Source organism: Staurois parvus, unplaced genomic scaffold (genome assembly GCF_062004578.1).
Source record: "Staurois parvus isolate SC_StPar_1 unplaced genomic scaffold, SC_StPar_1.0 ptg000321l, whole genome shotgun sequence".
Taxonomy (NCBI): Eukaryota; Metazoa; Chordata; class Amphibia; order Anura; family Ranidae; genus Staurois; species Staurois parvus.
In genome coordinates this window covers 10,399,180-10,423,795 of record NW_028318117.1, presented here as the reverse complement: position 1 = coordinate 10,423,795, position 24,616 = coordinate 10,399,180, and the positions used below count along the sequence as shown (strand labels likewise).

Genomic DNA, 24,616 nt, shown 5'->3' with positions numbered 1-24,616 from the left:
TTTCTTTAGTATGGGTTTACTGTAAAGCTAAACTCCAGGCAAACAGCTAAATGCATAGTTGAAAAACATATATCGGCACTGTTTTACCTGTCAATTGATTTGTATTTCTGTGTATTTATTATTGATATTTACACAGCTTTGCCACACCTGATTTTTCTCTAGCTAATGAGTTCCTCTCTCTTTTCACTCCCTTAGTCTGAGCTCCACTATACAGGTCTACAAGGGGCTATTACCCAGTCAAATGTAGGTGCTTGCATTAAAAAAATACTTCATTTAAGTTTATGCAATATACAACCCCTGGCAAAAAGTATGGAATCACCATTCTTGCAAAATGTTCATTCAATTCTTTAATTGTGCAGAAAAAAAACTAATCACAGACATGCCTCAAAACTATTTTCATTTATTTTATATTTCAGGTACTTATATAGCACAGTCAATTTACACAGCGCTTTACATATATATTGTACATTTACATCAGTCCCTAACCCTCAAGGGGCGTACAATCTAAGGTCCCTAACTCACATTCATACATACACATACTAGGGACAATTTAGACAGGAGCCAATTCACCTACCAGCATGTCTTTGGAGTGTGGGAGGAAACTGGAGTACCCGGAGGAAACTCATGCAGGCACAGGGAGAACATGCAAACTCCAGGCAGGTGGTGCCATGGTTGGGATTTGAACTGACGACCCTAGTACTGCCAGGCGGAAGTGCTAACCATTTAGCCACTGTGCTGCCCCATTTAACATTCCAACCTTCTGGCTTTAAGAAACACATAAAAAAAGAAAAAAGAAAGAAAACTGTAGTCAGTTGCAACTGTTTTTGCAGATCATGCAGAGAAAAGAAATATGTAATCACTCAATTCTAAGGAGCATATTTTGGAATGATAAAAAAACCACTACAGCACAACACTAGTACTTTGTTGCACTACCTCTGGCTTTTATAACAGCTTGAATTCTCTGAGGCATGGATTTAACTATCGACAAACAGTATTCTTCATAAATCCAGCTCCAACCTTCTCTTATTGCCAGATCAGCTTTGCAGGTTGGAGCATTGTCATGGACCATTTTCATTCATTTTCACTATAGATTTTCAATTGGATTGAGGTCCAGACTATTTTTAGGCCATGCCATTGACATTTGCCATTGAAATTTTATGTCTTTCTTGAAGGAAAGTTTTCACGGCTTTTGCCCTATTGCAAGATGCATTATCATCCTGAAAAATTGTGTCAGCATCACCAAACATCCTTTCAGATGATGAAATAAGAAGAGTATCCAAAATCTCAATATAAACTTGTGCATTTATTGAAGATTTAATGACTGTCATCTCCCCCAAACCTTTACCTGACATGCTACCCCACATCATCAAGGATTGTGGAAATTTGCATGTTTTCTTCAGTCATCTTTATACATTTCATTGGAACGGCACTAAACAAAAGTTTCAGCATCATCACCCTGCCCAATGCAGATTTGTGATTCATCACTGAATATCAGTCCATGGTCGTTTTCTTTAGCCCACTGTAGCCTTGTTTTTTTCTGTTTAGGTGTTAATGATGGTTTTCATCTGTTTTTTCTGTATGTAAATCCTATTTCCTGAAGGCGATGTCTTACAGTTCGGTCACAGACATTGACTTTCTGCCCATTTGTTCCTCATTTGTTTTGTTGTGCATTTTCTGTTTCAAGGCATATTGCTTTAAGTTTTCTATCTTGACACGTTGATGTCTTCCTTGGTCTACTAATACACTTCTCTTTTACAACCTTCCCATTTGATTTGTACTTGGCCCAGATTTTAGACTCTGCAGACTGGGAACAACCAACGTCTTTTGCAACATTCTGTGATGATTTACCTTCTTGAAGAAGTTTTATAATCCTCTCCTTTGTGTCAACAGACATCTCTCCTGTTGGAGCCATAATTCATGTCAATCAGCTTGGTACAACAGCTCACCAAAGTGTGCAAGCACTCTTTTTTAACTGCAGACTAATTAGCAAATGTAATCAGATGCAGATATTTGTTTTAGTACATGGTGATTCCATAATATTTTCCTCAGAATTGAGTGATTCCATATTTTTTACTCTGCTTGATCAGTAAAACAGTTGCAATTGACTACAGTTTTCTTTCTTTCTTTTTTTTTTTTCTTTAGTGTTTCTTAAAGCCAGAAGGTTGGAATGTTAAATGAAAATAGCTTTGAGGCATGTCTGTGATTGTTTTTCTTTTACACAATTGATTGAACATTTTCCAAGAGTGGTGATTCCATAATTTTTGCCAGAGGTTGTAGAGTTGCAATTATTTGTATATTTTATATTGTCCAGGAGTTTAACATTTAAAGAGAACTTGATCTAAAGAAGTGTATAGGCTTCCATTAATATCCACTGAAACTGTCGTAATTCAATGGCTTCCATACTTATTCTATGTGTTTCAATTTTTCCAGTAGTGGCAAATGGTCACACACAGGAAATCTCCATAGAGGCTAAAGAGAAAAAGGAGAAGCATATTAACAAAGGCATGATGCTGTGCGTCTGCTATGCAGCCAGTATAGGAGGTACAGCAACATTAACAGGAACTGGGCCAAACCTTGTACTGAAAGGACAGTTTAGCTCGTAAGTACATAGATTTGTAAAGTACTGGAGTGGAAAAAAATAGATCTGTTTTCCTAAGAAATCAATCACTTTTCTACTTTCATGTTCTAACTTTAACACAATACGTCCCCTCTTTATTTTTCTGTAGTATGTGTAAGCTGTCGTTATAGACCACCATGCTGTGTATATATGTCACTATAACTGCAAAGTGACCACTGTTGGGTATTTATTGGACTATGTTCGGTATGAATGGTATGATGCATAAATGTTGCTCTAATTTAGTATATAAGAGGATGATGTCAGCTTGACAACCCAATCCTCTTTCAATCCTCTTTAGTAAGAAGGCCCCCAGAGAAAGGGTGCACACCCCATCATTGTGAGATGAGTGCTGCTTGTTGCTGCAGTAAACCACAAATAGAGAACTCCCATAATAGTATATGGCTCCACAAATGAAGCACACTGCAATACAGGGCAAAACATGTGTGATGCGTTCCTGAAAAAAGTCAGCTGCAATTTGAGTCAAACTAGGGTGTTGGTAGATCATTCAAAACTAATGGTCTACCTTAATGCAGCGCTTGCTAACATGCAACATCACATTCATTAATATGTGTGTTTTAACTAACTGCAAACAGTGAGATCCCAACTCTTACAATAAATAGCAAAATTTGAACAAATCAAATTAAGAAAATGATAAGTAAAGACATAAACATATAAACACAGATGAAACCACATATAAAAAAGATCAGTAGACATAAGACTAAATAAACAATTTGCATTTTTATCTGAAAATGTTGGCTTTACATTTTAAAACAGAGCTTTCCTATTTTTTTTCATAGATTCATTTGCCCAGATTTGGTCAGGTATATTGTAAAGAAAATTCTAATCCCGAGCCTATGCTACTTATTTGTGCAGTCCTGTACGTTTACTGCATCATAGACCCACCATATTTTGTAGCAGATGCCATTTGATAGCACTCGAAGGCTAAGAAATCTAAAGTATACAGCACAAAATAATGACTTAAAACAGAGGTACTTAAAAGAGAAGTTCAGGAATTGGAAAATCATACTCACCTACTGCAGGTGGATGCAGGCTAAGTCCAATGCTGCAGCATTCCCCCGCCACCTCTAATGCCAGCCAAAAACGGGTCGAAAATCATCTGCTTTTTTGGCCAAAAAAAAAATCGGCTGATTTTCTCACTGTTTGTGGGGTAATTGGTCAGCCATTTATCGGGTTTTTTGCACATTTTTTTTATCAGTCATATTGGAAAATTTGCAGCTGATTTTGATGATCGGCCGAGTTTCCCGGTGCCCAGCCACCTTAGAGCACCAGGGTAGCTGGGGGGCAGGAAAATCCCAATCCCCAGCCACTTGCTGGGAGTTCAGATTTTTAAAATACCTGCCTTCCAACAATCCCCTTTATTGTCCTCCTGGAGCAACTAAAAGCTTGGATCTCCTTCTCGTCTTCCCACCAGCATACAACTGCTGCAGCAGGAAAATCCAGGGGATCAGTTCTAGTAAACGCCTCCCCTGCTGCCTCTTCCATCCTTGTCTCTCCTTTTTTCTGCTGCCTGGTCCCTCCCCCAAGTGCTCCCCTTTCAACAGGGCTCCTAAAGAAAGTGTGAAAAATATTTAAAAAAATAAAAACTACTGACACCATCCACTGCCCTACTGACACCAGCCTCTTCCCTACCGACACTGTCCACTGGTCTACTGACACCATCCACTGCCCTGTTGACTGACACTGTCCATTTTCAAGGTAGGCTAAGTTTGTATTTTTACAGTGGCGTTTGTTTTATTTTCTTTTTCTACATTTTTCTTGCTATTTAGTTAGGCCTTGCTAGTTTTTTGGGGGTTTTTTAATGGCGCTGAATCCTGGTGATCTTTGATCTCTTTCATGTTGCTCAGGTAGATCTCCACCTCTCAAAGGTTGCCTACCCCTGCCATACATAGATCGAAATTCAGTTGGTCCATGCTGAATCGGCTGAATTTTGATCCATGTATGGCTGGCTTTAGCTTAGTGGATGAGCTAAAGCTAGGGTATAATTCAGTTTGGAAAGAATACCCGACCATGTGTAATGAAAATTTTAAAAATTAATGCGCCTGATTGGGTAAGTACACTAAGCTAAGCTACTGGCAAAGTTAGCCTAATGCTATTTATCATGCACATTATAACATTTGATCAGAATTCCTGAGCTGTTTTGCCTGTATTCCAGGATTTTTCCCAACAATGGTGATATAGTGAATTTTGCTTCTTGGTTTGGATTTGCTTTCCCTAACATGATTGTGATGTTGTGCATGGCTTGGATATGGCTCCAGTTATCCTTCATGGGAATGAAGTAAGTTATGTCTCTTATGATTACAATGTTCATTTGTAAACTAACACCAGTTTACTTTAAAATGGTCAATAAATTATATCAAGAAAACGTGCGAAATAGCATCAGAATCTGCGCTGGTTCAAATGAACAAAAGCTGCCAGCACTATATTCTGATACAAAGAATACAAAGCAAATAGATATAAAAAACTGCAGCGCTCACAACGTGAATAACAACTATATAAATATGTCAAAAAATGGAAAGAGCAAAGAAAACACTATGATATAAATGATTAAGTCCCAGTGCAAGAGAACATAGTGAAAAGTCTTTGAATGTGATAATGATCTTCAATCGCTCAGATAATTTTGTATATCCAGGTGCAGCCTTTATCACCCCACTCAGTGTGAAATGTCCTTAGGTGCAATCATGGATGGTCAATGCAAAGGTGATCAAACACCTTCAGTTGCAACATGTGTCACCCCACTCAGTGCTGAAGGGAGGCTTACCAGATATATTTGACCATTATGTTATAGAACGGTCAAATAAGGCATGTATGTGATCAAATGGCAATTGCTCCAACTTCCTCCACAGCCTCCAAACACAAATCAGGTAACATTCTTACACTCCACATGGATCATCGATGTCGAAAGTGTAATGGGCATATACATAGAACCAGGGGCTGACTGACAACTCATGGGGCCCCCGGGCAATAGGGGATCATGGGGCCCCTGTGTCCTTGCCCAAACTCAAAAAAGCCTATGAAAAAGGTACCAGGGGCATCTCATGGGGCCCCCTACTGACCCCGGGTCCTCGGGCAGTGCCCAAGTTTCCAAATGGTCAGTCCGCCCCTGCATAGAACAAAAGAGCTTTAGAATTTCCTGACCATTCACTTTGGTTTGTTGTTGTCAAATATCCTGATGTTGTAATACTGGTGGAGACATTGTTCGATGGAGTAACCGTTGAACCTGCAGCTCTCGAAGTAGTACTGCTATTAAATGGAGTGCTGGCAACTGGTCCAGAAAATGCAAATGCCCATTAGTAACATAATATCTCTTAATCTTGACAGCATTGTTCCTTATGGAGTATACAGATACAGCTTGTTAAAGATAATGTGACATTATGTTCCACTCCTACAGCTACTCTACCATTCACCTGCTTTCTGTACAGCACATCACACTTGTCTGACTGCAATCACTGAACTTCTTTTAACAAGGTTTATCTGTATACTCCATAAGGATCAATGGAACAAAGAGCGTTGCACTTTTTTATATCAATAAATTATATCAAGCAAGTAATAGTATGTAAGGGAAATTTAAAATAAGATATTAGTCCTGGACTGATTACAGGAAAATTGGGAGTATCATATTGTCAAGAATTGTTGCATGGCACAGTTATTTAGAGCAGGATTTTCTTAACAAAACTAAGTACTGAAAAAATATCTTGGTTGCCATCACTGAACCTCTTTTGAAAATGCTAGTGAGTCACTACCCAAGAACATGTATGCGGGTTTAGTTATATTCATATATTCTGACTTAAGTGTCAAAAATTTCCCACTGGATCTCTGTGCTCCTTCTCCCCATGGATGTAAAAATAAATATTTAGCAAGGGGATAAAAAATACCACTGTTAATGGCTCCTTCAAATGGGTGGGTCATGAAATGCTATATATGATGCATATTTTGCACTGCTAAATTCTATGACAACTGTAAGATGCGGGGGGGGGGGGGGGGTGATGCAGTCTAGTAACATCTACCCAAAACTTTGAAATTTGGTTGGATTAGCCTTGTAAATGGAGAATGTAGAGTACCAAGGTGTAACAATTTGGCCTAATATTTTTTTTGTACCTCATTTTATTTTAAAAGATATACAAATTATACACTTTTTTGTATCGTTAGCTTTATTTGTGTATTTTTTGTCAGAAAAAAAATGATTACAGTATGCATTCATGCCCTAGTATGCATAGTAAATGTTGGGCTGTCTAATATAAAGCCTGGGACTAAGTCTGCACTTGTTGACTGGTCCTGCAGATGCATGATCTAGACAGCATCACCTCTGTTATGAGAGTAAGAAGGTATGCGTCCCTAGTGAGTTATTTAAGTATGTAAGTAATAGTATGTCAATATCAAGGCTACATATAATTATGACCCTTGGCTGACCAATTTGCTTGGGCATGTAATCCTACTTTGTCATACCTGTTATGGTGAAAATTAACAAATTATAAATGCAGTGCATATGAATATCCTCTGCCCATATTTGTGACAGGAGGATTTCATCTTTGTATGCTGCAAATTAAAGGCCCTTGAAACTATCATAACATTGTTACACACGTTTATGGAGGATCTTTAAAAGCAGTACCTTTTGAGGTGCTAAGGCATCTTACAGTGGTTCCCACCTATTTGGGAGAGGGGCAGGACAAAAGAAGACTTAACAAGTCTGGAGACTATGAAGATTGAAGCATTGGTCCTATCAAGCATTGTGTTCTCTGTATTTTTCAACTATCATTGGACTGGTGCTTTAGCTGAATGAATTGAGCCTATAATCTCTTAAGTGTATATGCTGAGTTATGTTTAATCTTATTTTTATTAAAGTTTTAAAAAATCAATACAAATCGTGTGGAAATATCTTACACATTGTACACAGTATACGACAATAAAAAGAAGACATCATGGCCCAGAGTAGGTCATGGAACCTTAAAACCTGAGTATTGAGAAAATATGAAGTCTACATTCAGCAATGTACTCAAAACGCCAAATATCAATGTACAGATAGAACCTTTGGTATCTAACAGAAAAATTGTACCAAGGGTCAAATATCTCACAGTATATCTAGGAGTTTTAAACACGAGATAATAACAATACGTATACATGCTAGAAACAACCAGCGTGATCTTTAGTAGAGATGGCTCAGTGGCATATAAATAAATTGCAGAATTGTAAGGTATACATACAGTATATTGTATAAAATACGCAGAAATAAAAGAGCAGTTATCAAGGTAATCTTGAGTAAAGATAGACAAGAATAAAAGAAGAAGACAAAGTAGAGAGAGAAAAAATTAAAACACAACAAAACAAAACTAGTAAGTGATTAAATAAATAACTGAGGGGGTGGTGGAGGGGGAAACATCTCTCAGTATAAACTATAACCCTCACGCCCACATCTCCAAGGCGTAGACCATAGCATTGCCTCTGAAGGTCCCAAGTAACCAAAGAAGAGGTCAAAATGGGCACTAAACAGCTCTCAGCAGATATAGCCATAGGTATGTGGAAAAGGTGGATGAATACCTGAAGTGTTCAGATACTGTCCAAGTAATTGTAAAGGTTTCATGTTTAGCAGTGCCCCAAATTAGGCTTGCCGTGTGACAGATCCATCTCAGCAGCCTATTCTGTCAAAGGCAGGGTATTTGGTTTACACCAGCAACGGGCAATGATAATACATGCAGAGGTTAAGAAATGTCTAAATAAACTCTTTTTGTTTTGTTTATATGACCCAGGTAACATAGATAATAGAGTAATCTGAGGAATGTTTGAGATTCTGTCACTCACCAGTTTGAAATTGATTGCTAATATTTTGTTCCAGAAGGGATCGATCCAAGAGCATATGCTCCAAATATGTGTCATGGTACCTGGAGCTTTAAAGCACCTCTAACAAGTATCAGGAATAGTTTAGACAATATTATGTAGGACCATTGGACAATGGTACCATCTAGAGATGAGTTTATAATTCTGTTCCTGTGCCGTACAGGACACAGAGGTCCAGTGTGTAAATGTAAAGATCTTTTCCCAGTCCAAAGCCTCAGCAGAGATGTTTAATTTCACTTTGCACTTAGATTTAAAGCCAGGATTTTGGGGAAGCGATTCTCTCACTAAAAGTTGATACAATAAAAACAAAGAATGGTCGGGTCTATTGGTTTGGGAAAGAAGGGACTCAGAGCCTGTGTAAGGTCTGTTAAGTGTTTCCAGAGGGGGTGGGGTCCCTAGATAATGTTTCAACTGTAGATACTCAAGCCAGGCCCAGGAAGGGTTATGACAAGTTGGGATAACCTGTGTAAATATTGAGTTTTATATCAATTGAAAAATATGCTTTATTAATAATTTTGTTGTTTGTTTCAAACTAAATTGTCAATGTGACTTTTATCTCGGTAATCATTTTAGCAACAATTAAAAGTGAAAGGGTAAAAACAATAGTAGTGTTAAAGCAGCAATTTTGTACCATTGCTCTTATTGAAAGCCATGTATATGTACAGTACATACAGCACATAACTAGGGAAATTCAAAGTTGTTCAGTTAAACAGTCATTGAATAGACACAGCAGTAGTATAGCATGGTCTGTTCTGTTATATCCAATCAAAAGGCTTAATTCACTTGCTTTCTCTAACATTCTCTGTGGCTGCACTTAGCCTAACATACTGTAAGTATTAGGATTTTATTTCCTGCCTCTTCTGCAATTAATTTTTTTATTCTGTTCCCGTGCTGCCACTTTTTCTGAGCTGCTTTCTTTTCTGTTATTCAGTTTCCTTCTCTATTTCTTCTCTTCTCCTTCTTACAGGTAGATTTGGTGGACTGATCATGCAGATACAATAGGAAATTCAGGAAAGTGACTATAGGTGAAGATAAGGAGTTTATGTATTCTTCGGCAAATCGCTTTTATGGCTTCATTAAAGAGTAACCCCTTCAACCTTTCTTCATATTAAGCTTAAAGAAGACATGGGGCTGTGGAGCTAAAAGTTCAGAAAAAGAGCGAGCGGCTTATAACATCATCCGAGAAGAATATCGCAAGCTGGGGCCAGTTTCCTTTGCAGAGTTTAACGTGCTTCTTCTCTTCGCTGTGCTGGTCATCCTTTGGTTTACAAGAGATCCAGGTTTTGTTAAAGGTTGGGCCACCGTGCTCTTCAATAAGGACAATGTGGAGTAAGGTTTTTTTCATTTTTGTTTAGTTATATTTTCTAATTGCATATCAAATTTTTTTTGTAGTATGTTCCTTCTAATTAACCCAAGTTCCATCTTTTTCCCTATCCAGAATTTAAAATTAGACATAGTAGAACTGTCACCACGTTCTAAGCCAAGTTAGCACGAGTGAATAAGAACATTTTCTTTATAAAAATGATATTCTTAGCAAGGGGATATTATTGTAAGAACCAGAAGTTTAAATGGTTTCTTACCTAACATTGCCATCTTCATTTTAATTGGCTTTAGATACAAATGTAGCATCCAGGACCATCGTGCTAACGTACAGCGCTGAGCAAACCCTTTGGCGCTATATAAACACTGTATAATAATAATAATCTCCACATACAGTATTACACAATGACAAATTATGGACTCCAGTAATAGCAAAATATCCAGTGAAAATGTTTTGCATTCCTTCTAACTCATCTACAGATCGTTGATGTTCTGACATGAGACAGTTGCTAAGCAAACCTTGGAAAAATGTAATATCACTTGTAAATGCAAATATATATCTAGTGCAGTGGTTCTTAACCTGGGTTCGATTGAACCCCAGGGGTTCGGTGAGTCAGTCTCGCGGGTTTGGCGGAGGTGAAGACCCACACCCGACTCATATGATTCGTGCAGTAAATATTCATTATTATGTTTTTGTTTTTGTGTGAAAATCATGTTTTAATGGTTTTGTTCTTTGTTCTTAACGGTTTTGTTCATTTTGTGCACCTATGTATAAATATATACCTAAATATATACCTATGTTTTGAATTTTAAAAATCATATTTTATTTTTCCAATTAAGAAGGGTTCGGTGAATGCGCATATGAAACTGGTGGGGTTCAGTACCTCCAACAAGGTTAAGAACCACTGATCTAGTGCATTGTAAGGTGTTAAAATGTATAGAATCTTGTGCCATTCACAGCAAAGTGACAGTGCCTTTTCACAGAGCCCCCCAACTCACTAATACTTACCTTTCCAGTGTTCCTCCACCATTCTTTTCTCTTTCGCAGCCGGTGACAATATCTGGTGCTTCTGAGAATAGAAGAGCATGTCACAATGCTTAGGTCTTGCAGCCAATCATTTGGCCTGAGCACTATAACAAAACAGAGGCAGCAAAATTACTATTGCCCCTTGCATCTGAATTTGAGAATTTTAGTTCCTTTTTAATTTTAATTGCTTCTTTTGTGCCTCATTCGCACTGCAGTGCTTCCTGGAGGTGCAGTGCAGGGAGATACGGTAAAATGCAGATGTGTAGCATTTTACCTCCATGCACAGGAAGGCACCATATGTCACTGCAGAGCAGCACAAGGCACTGCACCGCTGTATGGTGATATGAGTGAAGTGTCAGTTTGTGCACTTCAAGTACAGAAAAAGGTATACAGTGTGAAGCTCTGAAATGTGCATCACACCACCCCCTCACTACTTATGGCATAATAAGGCATGAAAGATTGAAACTGTTTAAATCCCAATGAAAAGAGAGTGTCTGTTTCCTGAAATAGTACAATGTAATTTCCCAAAACATATTTGTTCAATTGGGTAAAATGGCTGTAATAGATTTAATTGTAGGCTGAGATCTTGTGAGATAACTATAATTTATAAATCACATTAGTATGAAACCCCATATATGTTTTGTTATGTATTCTTTGCTATCTGTTTTTCAATCTGCAGGTATGTAACTGATGCCACTGTGGCTATATTTGTAGCTGTCCTTCTGTTTGTTCTGCCAGCAAAAAGACCTAAACTTACCTGCTATAAGCAGAGTGACCGTTTTGATCTTGAAGATCCACAAGAAGGTAAGAATAAACAAACATATAAAACACTCCAACGTGTGACAAATCTTCAGGCCTCGTTCACACGAGAGACATGCAAGGATATCAGTTTTTCTGCATGCGTTCTGCAAGGGCACAACAAAATCAGTTGTTCTCTATGTGTCCTGTTCACACCACAACACTAGTATCATTTGCAGATGTTTTTTCTGCACAGGAATCTGCAACGTTTATGAAAACTGATCTCTCTGCAAGTGAAATCTGCGTGTCATTTTCCATTAGTTGTTCTGCATGTATGGTGTGAACCAGGGGCGGACTGACCATTTGGAAACTTGGGCACTGCCCGAGGGCCCGGGGTCAGTAGGGGGCCCCATGAGATGCCCCTGGTACCTTTTTTCATAGGCTTTTTTGAGTTGGGGCAAGGACACAGGGGCCCCATGATCCCCTATTGCCCGGGGGCCCCATGAGTTGTCAGTCTGCCCCTGGAGTGAACAAGGCCTCAATGTAATGCACCTGAAACACATATAGAAACATATGGGTGTAAATAGAGCCTAAGCTTATACTGTATCTATGTGGATGGTTCAAAGGCTGTTCATCTAATACCTTTAAGTATAACTAAAAGAAAACCTTTATTTTTTTCATTTTGGACAGAATAAGAGAAGGTGTAACTCATCTTATTTTTTTTCCATCTGCATCCCATTGTGAAGATTTCTGTTCACTTTCTGTCCCGTAGTCAAAACAGGAAGTGAAAGGAAATCCCTTCAAAATGTGGGAATCCTGCCATAGTCAACAGAATTAGTGTCCTCATTGGAAGATATTCCCCCCACTCCTGCTTTGGTGACAACCCACAATTAGGCATTTTTTTTTTACTTTCAGTGATAATGGTAAACAGGACAAATAAAGGGAGTGTATCTCCATGGATGAGGAGACATACAGCACTAAAACATGACAGGTGTTCTAATCCCTCTCTACTCTATCCAAAGTGTAAAAAAGAAAAGTTTTGCCTTTAGTTATACTTTAATATGTATAATTTTGCAACCTATGGTTTATCTTAACTAGACACACATAACATCAAAATATCCTGAATAAATTAGAACTTTGACAGGCTGTATATTTATTTTTGATGTCTGTGCCCCATCAAGGAGATTTTCCTGAACTTCCTTTTCCAAACACACAGTAGGACGTAAGAAGAGATCGCTGCAAAGCAAAGGGAAATTTGCTCATAGACAGTTGTGACCAAACTGGTTTTCCCATAGGAAGCTTTTCCATAACCTCCTCTTTCTGAGAAATTTTTAATTTACTATACCTGTCTACACTAGAGGAACTTGTCACCAGGACCAATAAGGAGAGTGAATGTCCGCAATAAAAAGCTTTTATAGGTTTTATCCCTTGCACATTTTATCCAAACAAAAAAGTGTTGGCATTAAACTTTAATTAGAATGTTAAAATAATGTGCCACTATAATTAGACATTTTTTAGTTTTGTTTTGCCCTTATACTTTAATTAGAATGTTAAAATAATGTGCCACTATAATTAGACATTTTTTTGTTTCGTTTTGCCCTGATACTTTAATTAGAATGTTAAAATAATGTGCCACTATGGTTAAACATTTTATTCTGTTTTATTAAGTCAAATCATCTGCAGTGCCTGGTTCCTCATCTGTCCTGTCCTGTTCAGTACACACAGAGTCTGCACATACAGCCTGTTATTCAGGGCACAGAGAGTAGAAACTGCCAGCTTGTGTTTTGCATGACTGCAGCTCCATAAGAGCACTTTGATTCACCAAAACACAGGCAGACAAGCAAACACCAACATCTACATTGGTCCAAGACAGCCTAGTTTTGTACCTGGCTTGTTCTGTTGTCAGCCTGTGTTTTTGTGAATAAAAGCCCTTTTCTCCAGCTGCAACCATTCACCACACAAGCTGGCAGTCCCATTTTCTTAATTCCCCTGAGTAGCAGCCTGCAGCCCCTCATTCTGTGTAAATAAGAGATGAGGAATCAGGGCACTGATACAGTAAAGGGATATACTGTCTGGCAGCTTATGAGGAAGGTGAGAGGGCTGTGCAGGCTTCAGTGTGAACTGCCTTTCATGCCACCTCTCCTCCTGAGCTGCCACTTAGAGCTCCATCTCTAGAAGGGCAATTAAACCATGGCAACATCTAATGTTTATGTAGTATTATGTTCAGCAGACTGTGTTCTTCTATTGTGACTTAGATGACGTTCAGAGCACATTTTATACCCAATTCATGCAAAACTCCTCGTAATACCAAGGGGTTCACATACTTTTTCTTGCAACTGTACAATAAATAAAACCCTCATATTACATTTACACAAAAATGTTGATGAGTCAAAATAAGCCTGTGCCATTATAGTCCAAAAAATGTGGGCACCAACATATTGTGAAAGAAAAAGCTGTCACTAAAAAGCCCAAAATGTGCAAATACAAGTGGTCAACCCACAGGCAACACACAGAGACATTTTTAAAGTTGAACATGTTTAAATGTTATTCAGTCACATAGTAAGAAAAGTTGGATACAGAGGGGTAGATTTACTAAAGACAAATAGGCTCATCACTTTGCAAGGGAAATTGCACTTTGTAGTGGAATTTTCCTTAAGCTTAGTGAATGTGGTCAAAAGAAACATTGCAAAGAATACCCAACAGTTTTTCCCTTGCACATGATTGGATAATGGAAGTCAGCAGAGCTCCACCTCATTTACTAACTAAGAGAAACATTCCCTTGCAAAGTGAATAGTCTATTTGCCTTTAGTAAATCAATCCCAAGAGTATACGATGTGATGGAGTCTTAAATGGTGAAAACAAAAGCTACTGACAAGTAATGAACTGACCATACCCTACTCCTGTCAGGCAGGCATGTCATGAAAATTACAGCAGCTAGTTGCCCTTAATTCTCAAGGAGACGTATTCCCACCTATAACAAGCCAAGAATGTAATATCCTGACTTATACACTAAACTGATATTGTGTTCTCAGATTGTTCTCTAGAATATTACATGGTCTATGGCCATGATTAGATATTGCAATATATCTAAGTTAGTGGTTTGTTGCCACAGTAGTGTCTGAACACTTGATCACTCTCCTTCTTTTTATAGAAGAGGAAGCATTTATGTCCACACCATTACTGACATGGAAGGTGGTTCATAAGAAGATGCCGTGGAGTATTGTTCTTCTTCTCGGGGGAGGCTTTGCATTGGCAAAAGGCAGTGACGTAAGATTATTATTGTTATTGAGAACACAGTGAACATTTAAACAGTTTCCAAGTATGCTAGAAGTTCTCATTGTTTTATATTTCAATATTATGTTCAATATAGTATGTACAATTTCTTGCCAAGATTAAGTGTGTTCTGGAGATTCTCCAAGGTTCCCTGTTGGTCTGAGGCAGTAAGAATGGACATGCTCCTTTAATTTTGTATGTATCTGCATAATCAGATTAAAATCAACTTTTAAAATGGAAAATATTCAACAGAGAGAGAATCTATAATGTTACTAAGAAAAAATTGTAGCTTTCATAGGAAAGCTTTTAGTTGGCTGAACATTCTGTCCCATTGTATGAACTGATGCCAAGAAAATGAAATAATAGAAAGAAAGAACATTGACTAGACCATGTTCTATAGTGAGTGAACAGCTACAACTTGAATTTTAAGAATCATTTTGAGTACGGTAAAATGTGTGTTGGTATTTTTGACAATGTTGTGTGTGAAATGGTGTTAGGTGTCAAATGAGTAAATTTCCCTGTGAGATCTCTGCACACATCTCCAAATAAGGAGGAAAGTAATGGTAATGCCTAGTATACACGATGAGAAAATCAGATGAAAAATATCACTTTCGAAGCGATTGTTTGATAATCTGATCATGTGAAATTATCCAAAGGGACAAGCACAAAAATGTTTCTGGTAAGGTAACAGAACGAACGATTTTCGTTTAATCAGTTTAGTATTTGTCTGTAAAGTATCGAGTGATAAAGACCACGCATGCTCATAAATGAAAGAATGCATTACAATGCAATACAATACATTACATTACATCACTTTCGAAGTTGTATTCTGTTTTACAAGAATTTTCTTAACTTTAGTAACCTCTGCATTTTTGATATGAGACTAGCATGTAAAAAAAAAAAAGGACGATCATTTGTCCGATATTCTCATCGTGTGCACCAGGCAGGCTTGACACATTTGCGTTACTGAATCTTAGGGCAGATAGGAAAAGTGCACCATTCTAACTTTTTGCTTCTGTTATCACCCATCAGGGTGATGCACCTTGCATAGGGAAACATCCTTATTTACCACCTCTCTTTAATCAGTTATCGTGCCTTACCTGCCCTTTCATGCATCTAGTATTTCTCTACCCTCTAGTGTTTGTTTTGTTTTAAGCCTAGTTTGTTTGGTGTTTTCTTTTTTTTCCCATCTATTGCCCTATCCTGTCCTCATTGTCTCTACCCTTTAGGCTGGATTCACATCTGTGCATTGAGGTAATGTGCATTATTTCACGTGTAAGGCATACTGACAGCCATTCAAGTGAATGGGCTATCTTAATGCCATGCAAATGCATGCATTAACATGTAAATGTTAATGATACAGAAGCATAACTAGACTCTTACTCTTTTCTATCACTTGGGCATTCCTCATTTGTGTCTCGTTCCTAATCCATCTAGAATAATTCCTTAATCATCTATTAGAGATCTTAACAATACTATAGCAGCTATGCTAGGTAAAGCCTACCTCATCTTCTCTTCTTTGAAGACCCCACAGGCACAAATATAATTTGGTTAATGGTGAGAACTCTCAGGCATTAAAGAGGTCCCCTGCTGCAATTCAAAAGAGAACAACACACAATGCCCTTTCTTCTCACAATTTGTTTGACTCCTCAGTGGCATTGTAGGCAAGAATTGATAAGAATGCATAAATGTCATCTATTCAGGAAGGTGATCAATTTGATGGAGCGATTCCCATTCTGAATCACTTGTCCGCTTCCAGATGAAACTTCTCATAAATTAAAAAGTAAATAATTTCCCCAAAAGACCAAATATATAAAAGTGCGTATTAATTAAACAATTCCTTTATTCATTTGTTGTGGTGGTAACTGTTGATTCTTGAATTTTTGGTCTTTGTGCATAAACTTGTCTGAAAAAAAACATTGCCTGCAGGAACAACTTTTTTCAAGCCAGTGCTAACAAAAATAACAGCTACTGCACATTCTAGTTTCTACGAATGTCAAATTACTTAACACACAAGGCTCTTTTTGAGTTGGTATAAAGTAAGATGAAGACCAGCACTGTTATGAAAAATCCAGCATGCCATGTCAACTAATCATAAATTATCATTTATGACATGACTATGGTGAAATGTGACTAGTTGCTATGAATGAATGCATGTTTGTACTGTGTTCAATATCATATATATACCATATATGTTCAATACCGTATCTGCTTCTGGTTCTTCTCTCCCAAAGGCATCTGGTCTTTCTTCATGGCTTGGTAGGCAGATGATATTTCTTCACAGCATCCCAGCTTGGGCCATCGTCATCATCCTGTCATTAATGATCGCTGTTTTTACAGAATGTGCCAGCAATGTTGCTACAGCAACTCTTTTCCTTCCAATCCTGGCCTCCACGGTAGGTTTAGTAAACCATGTTAAGCCTTTACCATTCATGTGATTCACGATGTTTACCTGTATATGTTTTTTTATGTGGGGGAAGAAGATGGACATTTTCATAAGTGAGGAGCCAATATCTTGAATCTAGCTAATATAGGACCCATAAGATTTAGATAGATGACTTAACATGGTAGCGATGGATTAATTGTACTTATGCCCTGGTTATTTTCAGTTAATGGAACTTCCACCATCTTAATTGGATCATACATAATGGTTACAGCACATTATTAAACTCTGAACATTCTCTTTTTCCGTCGGAAAAAAAAAAAAAGAACGTTCAGAGTTTTGGAGACATTTTTTGCTGAGGAGATAACTCTGCACTTGTGTGGGAGTAGCCTCTCTCTCATAACGCTGTCCTGGAAGATTCCTGGAAATTAAGTTAACAGGAGTGTAGGAGATTTGATCCAAATCAACCTTTAAAGGGACCGTTTTTTTGAACTGGGTCCAGAGATCAAGAGAAAAGAAGGAGGGCCCCCGGTGGTTCTAAAATGGTGAAGGACTTGGAGAGCGGAGGAACCCCAATTTGTTAATCATTATAAGCGCATTCAAATTTTCTTAAGGTGAGAGTTCTGTGAGCACTGAGGTGGCACAACCTGCATGTTGGCAGCACTCTAAGAGATGGTGATGGCTATATGAGCGCTTGAGAAATCCTATGGAATTGTTATGGAAGTTGATGTAAAACTTTATCCACTGTTACCGCTCTAATATCAATTGCACGGACTTGTTTTTTTGGACATTGTGTTTTATTCACTTTGTATGATTTATGCACATTTTTATGTACATTTGATGTTTTTCGGATATGATTGATGATTTGGTACTTATACTTTGCATTAGCAGCGCAGCATTAAGTTTATTTGTTTTTTCGTGTTTATGTTGTGGGAACACAGTTTTTGATGCTAGCAGCAGCTCTATATATCATTCAATATTTAGTCACATTGAAGTAGCGAAGGAGTATCTTTCACTTTATATAGTAAATTACATAGGCCTTCAAAATTCTTGTATCGCTTAATTTAGTATTCAAATTTAACATTTTGCCTCGAGAGGCCTTTAAAGTAAAATCTGATTATTAGGATTAACATTGACTGTTCAGATACACTGGTTCATACCATTTCTTAACAATATAGGTGGAAATACCGCATACTAAATTATTCACATGTTTATTTTTTCTGTATCCTAGGCAAAATCCATTTTGGTTAACCCACTGTATATAATGATTCCGTGTACACTAAGCACCTCCTTTGCTTTCATGTTACCTGTCGCCACACCCCCTAATGCTATTGTCTTCTCATATGGTCATCTCCATGTGTCTGATATGGTAAGTTTCTTTATACTATAGAGTCTTTTGTAACAAATTATACATATATATATATATGAATGCAGGTAAATTATTAGTATAAACTCATTTAAAATGTGGGGAAGAGTTAGAAAATTTGGGATGTTTTTATAATCATTTGTGTTCCTGTTGGAGGAGATCCATCTTTACTATTTGCTTTTGTGGTCATTGTCCCCATGACAGACAGTAAGGGGAAATCCAAAATTTTATGCTTGTCACTGGCACATGAGTAGATTGGGAGTCTTGGAAAGGGGCATCTGTTCCAGTGGCAATTGTCAGAGGTGGAATTTTCCATCATCTTGGAAAACAGTCATATCTTTGGGATTGAAATTGAAGGAAAGTATCCCCAGATGGGACACAAGCAACAACAGACATCCAAAAGACGTTCTAAGCCTTCCACCATCTACTGTATCCACTGTAATCATGTATTCTGTACATAGCATTGTATTTTTTTTTGTTGCGACTACTTCTGTTCTTCCCCTGTTATGAATCCAAAACAGGAATATCAATTCTTTTTGGAGTCTTCTTGCCTCTTATTTTTGTTGGGAGCAGACAAGAATCTATGTGTTAAGTACTCTAAAACACTGAAACAGGACATTCACATAGCTATTTCTTAAAAATTCAACTTTAACAAATTCAATACAGATGTTCAGTAATCTGGCTGTGTATTGACAAGAGAAAAAAAACTGCAGCTGACAAGCACTGGCTGCATGTAATACAAGCAGTTGGGTCAAAAAGATTACTGGCTGAATTAGCAGCTGAATTTGCATTTTGAATTGAAAAAAAATAATAATTAAAGGAAATGATACCTGAACAATTAGATGATCTCATATTTGGGCATTTGTGTTACATTTTGCATGGAATGGGGAAGGGTTACACACTGGGGTCTCTGACCCCACTGGGTAGATCCACTTTCTTTATTTGTCCTAGAAACTATTGTCACTGGAACTGAAAGTGTCACCGTATGTCGAAAGTGAACCCTTGCAGGACAACAGGTTCAATTTAACACTGTTCCCTACAGCAGTACAGTCTTTCCTTCCCTTTGCTCCCCAGTTGCTATGTTTGGTCAGTGGAAGCAAGGGGTAGAATACCTATGTAAGATCAAAGTCACAAATTGAAACCTACACAGATTAAGGAATCTTTCTCCACCCCATTGGTGCCTGAAAGGCCAATCACTAAGCACCAATGATATCATATGGGTGGAAGGGGAGTGAGTTACGTGCTGATCCATACCCTAGTATATGTTTGTGCAAAACTATTGGCACTATATAAATCCTGTATAATATCAATAATAATAATAATTTTTGTTTCATGCCGGCAGCCAAGTGGATCTATGAGATAGTAAAAAGACAGTGATTATAAACCATTGCAGGGGCCATTATTAAAAGTAAACCTGGAATGGACATAGCACAGATTCACTTGAAAATTTGCTCTAAATAACCTTAAAAATACAATATGCTGAAAGGAATGATGCTTTGCATTGTCATAGGACTTTTATTAGACTGGGGACTAGATTCAGTTTGTGGTATTTCATCATTCAACAACAATCATCTTAAGATAACCCTATTATTTATTTCTAGGTCAAAACAGGCATCATGATGAATATCATCGGTGTATTGTGTACCACAATTGCTATCAACAGCTGGGGCCGGGTCATGTTCAACCTGGACACTTTTCCAGCATGGGCTAATGCTACAGATGGAAATTGATGCAAAGACAATTCGTGCCAACGTACCTCTGCCATGAACACCTATCTTCCTGATCATGAACACAAAAGCTGTATGGAGCCTGGTTTGTCAAAGGGATCACTGGGTGAAACAGACTTCTAAAAGCTCTAAGATTACTTGCGGAACAAACAAAGGTGCAACACAAGAACTATTTTTGAAGGTTACATGAAGTAGGATTTCAACATCACCAGTTGTGTAAAAAACTAAAAAGTCCTATTCATTACATACTCATTGTAAATAGACGTAACTGTGGGCGGTTTCTAAGTAAATGTTCTTTTTTTTTTGTTGTCCGGTGGTCTGAAAGTTACACTGTTTAAAAAAAAAACAGCTAGATTAAGCTTTTTAAACAGAACATAATTTCTTACAGTTGGTGTCATCTGGTGGGGTAAAACAGTTAAAAGTAAATGCAAACAAGACTGGTTTCTTGGAGCCTGTTTATAAAGATGTGATAATTAAATGCTTCCAAATTTTTGTCTAATTTACCCCATTGGCTTTTTAAAATATAACATTTTCATGATGAATTTAATTAAAATAACTCTGTTAAGACAGGGTCCAAACTAAATGAAAACAACTCTGTTTCTTTTTCGGTAGCCTGTGTCTCCAAACTCCACCATGTTGCTCATCCTGGCTTCAGAAGGTAAGTGACACCTTCAGGTGTGTTGAATACCTGCTACCCCACCACATGCTATGATGCTGGCTAATACATACTTTATTGATATAGGGGACAGTGGGAGGGTCACATTGAGCAGTGGAGGAAGCAGGTATTTACACACCCAGAAGTGTTGGATGGGTTTAAAGACACAGGCTAACAGTTAGGTAAATATACATAATTTTTTTTACAGGGTAGGCTTTAGTTTGAACCTTTTATTGAAAAGATTAAATTCAGTTTTCACAAATATATCATACATTTCCCCTTTTCTCCAACCATTTACCAAATCTTTTTTAAGTTTTTTGTTTTTGCTCAGATTTTCTTGAAAAGGCTTGCACATTTTCTACTTACTCAAGAGGGCTTTTTCAGTAACTTACACCTATAGTGCATTAAGGTCTAATGGAGAAATGCAAATTAGTGCAGACTGAGCACGTATCCAAAAATCATCCATGCTAAGGTGGACTGGGTCATAGTTGAGGTGCTGCCATGGCTACTCAAAAATATAAATAGGCAATCTATGCAGAATCTTCCCTAGTCTGCCTCAGCTGATCTAAAAGCAAGGCTCAGATTTAGCACAGTCCTTGCCTGGGCTGTGGAATTATAAGTACATCTACATCCAAACTTTCTTAGGTTACACTAGAAGATGGTTAGAACCCCTGGCAAGTTTTTCACCGTGACCAAGGCACAACAGAAAATCTCTTCAAATTAAGGAGAAATCCCCTCTTAAGCATTTGTTACCAGATGTCCCCATTAAAAGTTGTTCCCTGTCCAACTGTACACTTTTGTATTTGTTATCTCTTTCACAATGACAATTGTCAGGTCACCAGGACAAATAAAGAGGATGAATCTCCCTAGTTGGGGCATATATGGCAGCAGCAACTTGGTAGGGGGTTTAATACTTCACCACTCCAGCTAAAAAAGTTTTGGCTGTACATATACCTTATTAATGTGCTAAATCACTAAAAAATAGCCCCTATTCATATTCCAAAAAGAAACTCATTGATGCAGTATTAGACTGCTTGTGTGGCAGGGATGGGAAACCAGTTTACTGTAGTGCTTGTACGGGTAGTACAGGGGAGGACATGTAGGGAATATTTCAAATGGGCATAAGTCACAATGCTAAACTGTGTAAACATAAAGTATATAATTGTATGATCAACTTATTTTGTAGATGTTTATGTATGCCAGATTACATCTCCTGTAAATGACTTGTTAATATAATTAACGTATATAAGTGATGGTTACAACAACCAACAAACTTTTTAAGAAACAATTTATTTAAATGATATGGCTATTTTCATTGTTACATTTTGTACAGTTAACTGCATATAGAATTCTCTCTAACAGGCATGCTGGAGGATTCACATCCACTTTTTCTATTTTTTAAAGAGTTGTTCAACCAAAAACAGATATTTTAGTTACTGTGGAAACTCTTGTATGACCCGCATGTTTTCTGTTCCTTCTAAAGCCTCTAGAATAGATCTCCATTCTGTAGTGCTATTCTGTTCATTAAGTCACAGTTTATCTATGGCAACAGGAGTCATACGCTTACTGCTGCTTTCTGTGTAATATAAGCAAAGGAAATGTACATAAAAGAGAGTGAATTTCTTTGCAATGGCAAACGGGCAGACCTGAGAACTCAAGTGCTAAATTATATTTTATCAAGTTTTTTGTTTTTCTGCAAAACTCTTGTCTTTCCTCTCCTCTTTATTGGGCAAGATATACTCTTAAAGTAAACTAGTCACATAGTCAGGCAAATTAAATGATGTAAGAAATGCCTAAGCATAGGTAACTTTTAAGGGTCTGTTCACACCATAAAGCTACAATGTTTTGCACATTCCCACATGTTTCTGCATGGCTTGTTTAGGGTAGCCTATTAATTTCAATGGGGGAATGGGCAAAAAGTACTGCAGGCATGGTTAATAAAATTGCAACACATAGTACCATGTGTTTTGATGGCTGTGAATGCACCCTCATTTGTTAGATGCATGGCGGTGCCATTAAGCACCTGTGTGTATCTGCACATGGTGGTGCGTTCTCACATCACAAGTGGTATGAACAAGCCTTAAGTCAAAACTTCCTAGAAAAAATATCTGTAGGTACAACCAGCTAAAAATGTATGCAAATAGTAATTTTTTCTGTAAAGGTCAGGCTTGGCCTTGCCCCTCCTACCTCTCAATTTGCCCAATTATTTAATGTGAGGAGTGTGATCTCAAAGATCAATAGGGATGCTCAGATGATGAAAAGCTCTGCTTGAGATTTATATGCATGTATCTTCCTTTATTTTATCATTGGCTTACCTCCAGTGATACAAGTAACTTCTTATTATATGTTTTTTTATCATTTGCTCGGCTTGAATTGGCCTGGTCTGCTATGAGGTTACTTTAGTCCACACACCTTCAATAAAAATAATATTCTGTTTAGATGGATAGTTCACAACAGTGTATATGTCCATTGTTCATCAGAATATAATTGAGACACTTAAAGGGAACTTGTCATCAGAACACATCAGAGATGCCTCAAGTGGAGGCATCTATTTTCCAGTCACTGGTCATTTATAATTATTTCTGGTGCAGTGGAAGACCTATCCAGCTTCACTATGAAGGAGATGAATGTTATGGAACTACATTGAAGTTTGGGTGACACAGAGGACCAACAGAATCACAAGCTTCTCAAAAAGGCATTTGGCTTTATGACATATGCCTTTTAAAAAGTAAACTGTAGATGACCGTTTTTGTTATCCATGCAGGGCAAAGTAAAAGGTTCACTTAGCTCTTTGCTTAGCATATTCCAACTTCCATGCACTCCAACTTGGAATAGACAGCTCAAATTGCCTAATTGGAGCTTACACAGAGCTATTGACTACTTTTTTGGCCTCTCGTGACAGCATTGAACCAACCATGGGGTACCAGCACATGAAAGAGGGGGAGTGGGTCATTTTCTCACTCATATCTAGAAGTGATGCTTAAAGGAGTGTCAAGGAGCAAAGGAGAGGCAAGTAAATACTGCTGGGGGTGGAGGTAGCTAAAGGAACCTTCTACTTTATCTATCACAGGAAAAGGTGATTTTAATTAATTTTCTTTGAAAAACATCCCATCAGAGATTTACCTACAGTGGGGCAAAAAAAGTATTTAGTCAGCCACAAATTGTGCAAGTTCTCCCACTTAAAAAGATGAGAGAGGCCTGTAATTGGCATCATAGGTAGACCTCAACTATGAGAGACAAAATGAGAAAAAAAATCCAGACAATCACATTGGCTGATTTGGAAGGAATTTATTTGCAAATTATGGTGGAAAATAAGTATTTGGACACCTACAAACAAGCAAGATTTCTGGCTCTCACAGACCTGTACCTTCTTCTTTAAGAGGCTCCTCTGTCCTGCACTCATTACCTGTATCAATGGCACCTGTTTGAACTTGTTATCAGTATAAAAGACACCTGTCCACAACCTCAAACAGTCACACTCCAAACTCCACTATGGTGAAGACCAAAGAGCTGTTGAAGGACACCAGAAACAAAATTGTAGACTTGCACCAGGCTGGGAAGACTGAATCTGCAATAGGCAAGCAGCTTGATGTGAACAAATCAACTGTGGGAGCAATAATTAGAAAATGGAAGACATACAAGACCACTGGTAATCTCCCT

General features: G+C 37.8%; 1 protein-coding gene across 1 annotated transcript in view; it reads left to right on the top strand.

Moving 5' to 3' along the window:
- SLC13A5 (solute carrier family 13 member 5) overlaps positions 1-24,117 on the top strand; it is a 123,322-nt gene extending 99,205 nt beyond the window's left edge. The window contains exons 6-13 of the mRNA XM_089683795.1: positions 2,431-2,599; positions 4,791-4,913; positions 9,581-9,796; positions 11,494-11,618; positions 14,704-14,819; positions 17,060-17,221; positions 18,440-18,577; positions 20,176-24,117. Coding sequence (XP_089539921.1) covers positions 2,431-2,599; positions 4,791-4,913; positions 9,581-9,796; positions 11,494-11,618; positions 14,704-14,819; positions 17,060-17,221; positions 18,440-18,577; positions 20,176-20,304 — 1,178 coding nt within the window. The 3' untranslated portion in view covers positions 20,305-24,117. The remainder of the gene's footprint in view (positions 1-2,430; positions 2,600-4,790; positions 4,914-9,580; positions 9,797-11,493; positions 11,619-14,703; positions 14,820-17,059; positions 17,222-18,439; positions 18,578-20,175) is intronic.
- The last annotated feature ends 499 nt before the right edge of the window (positions 24,118-24,616 follow it).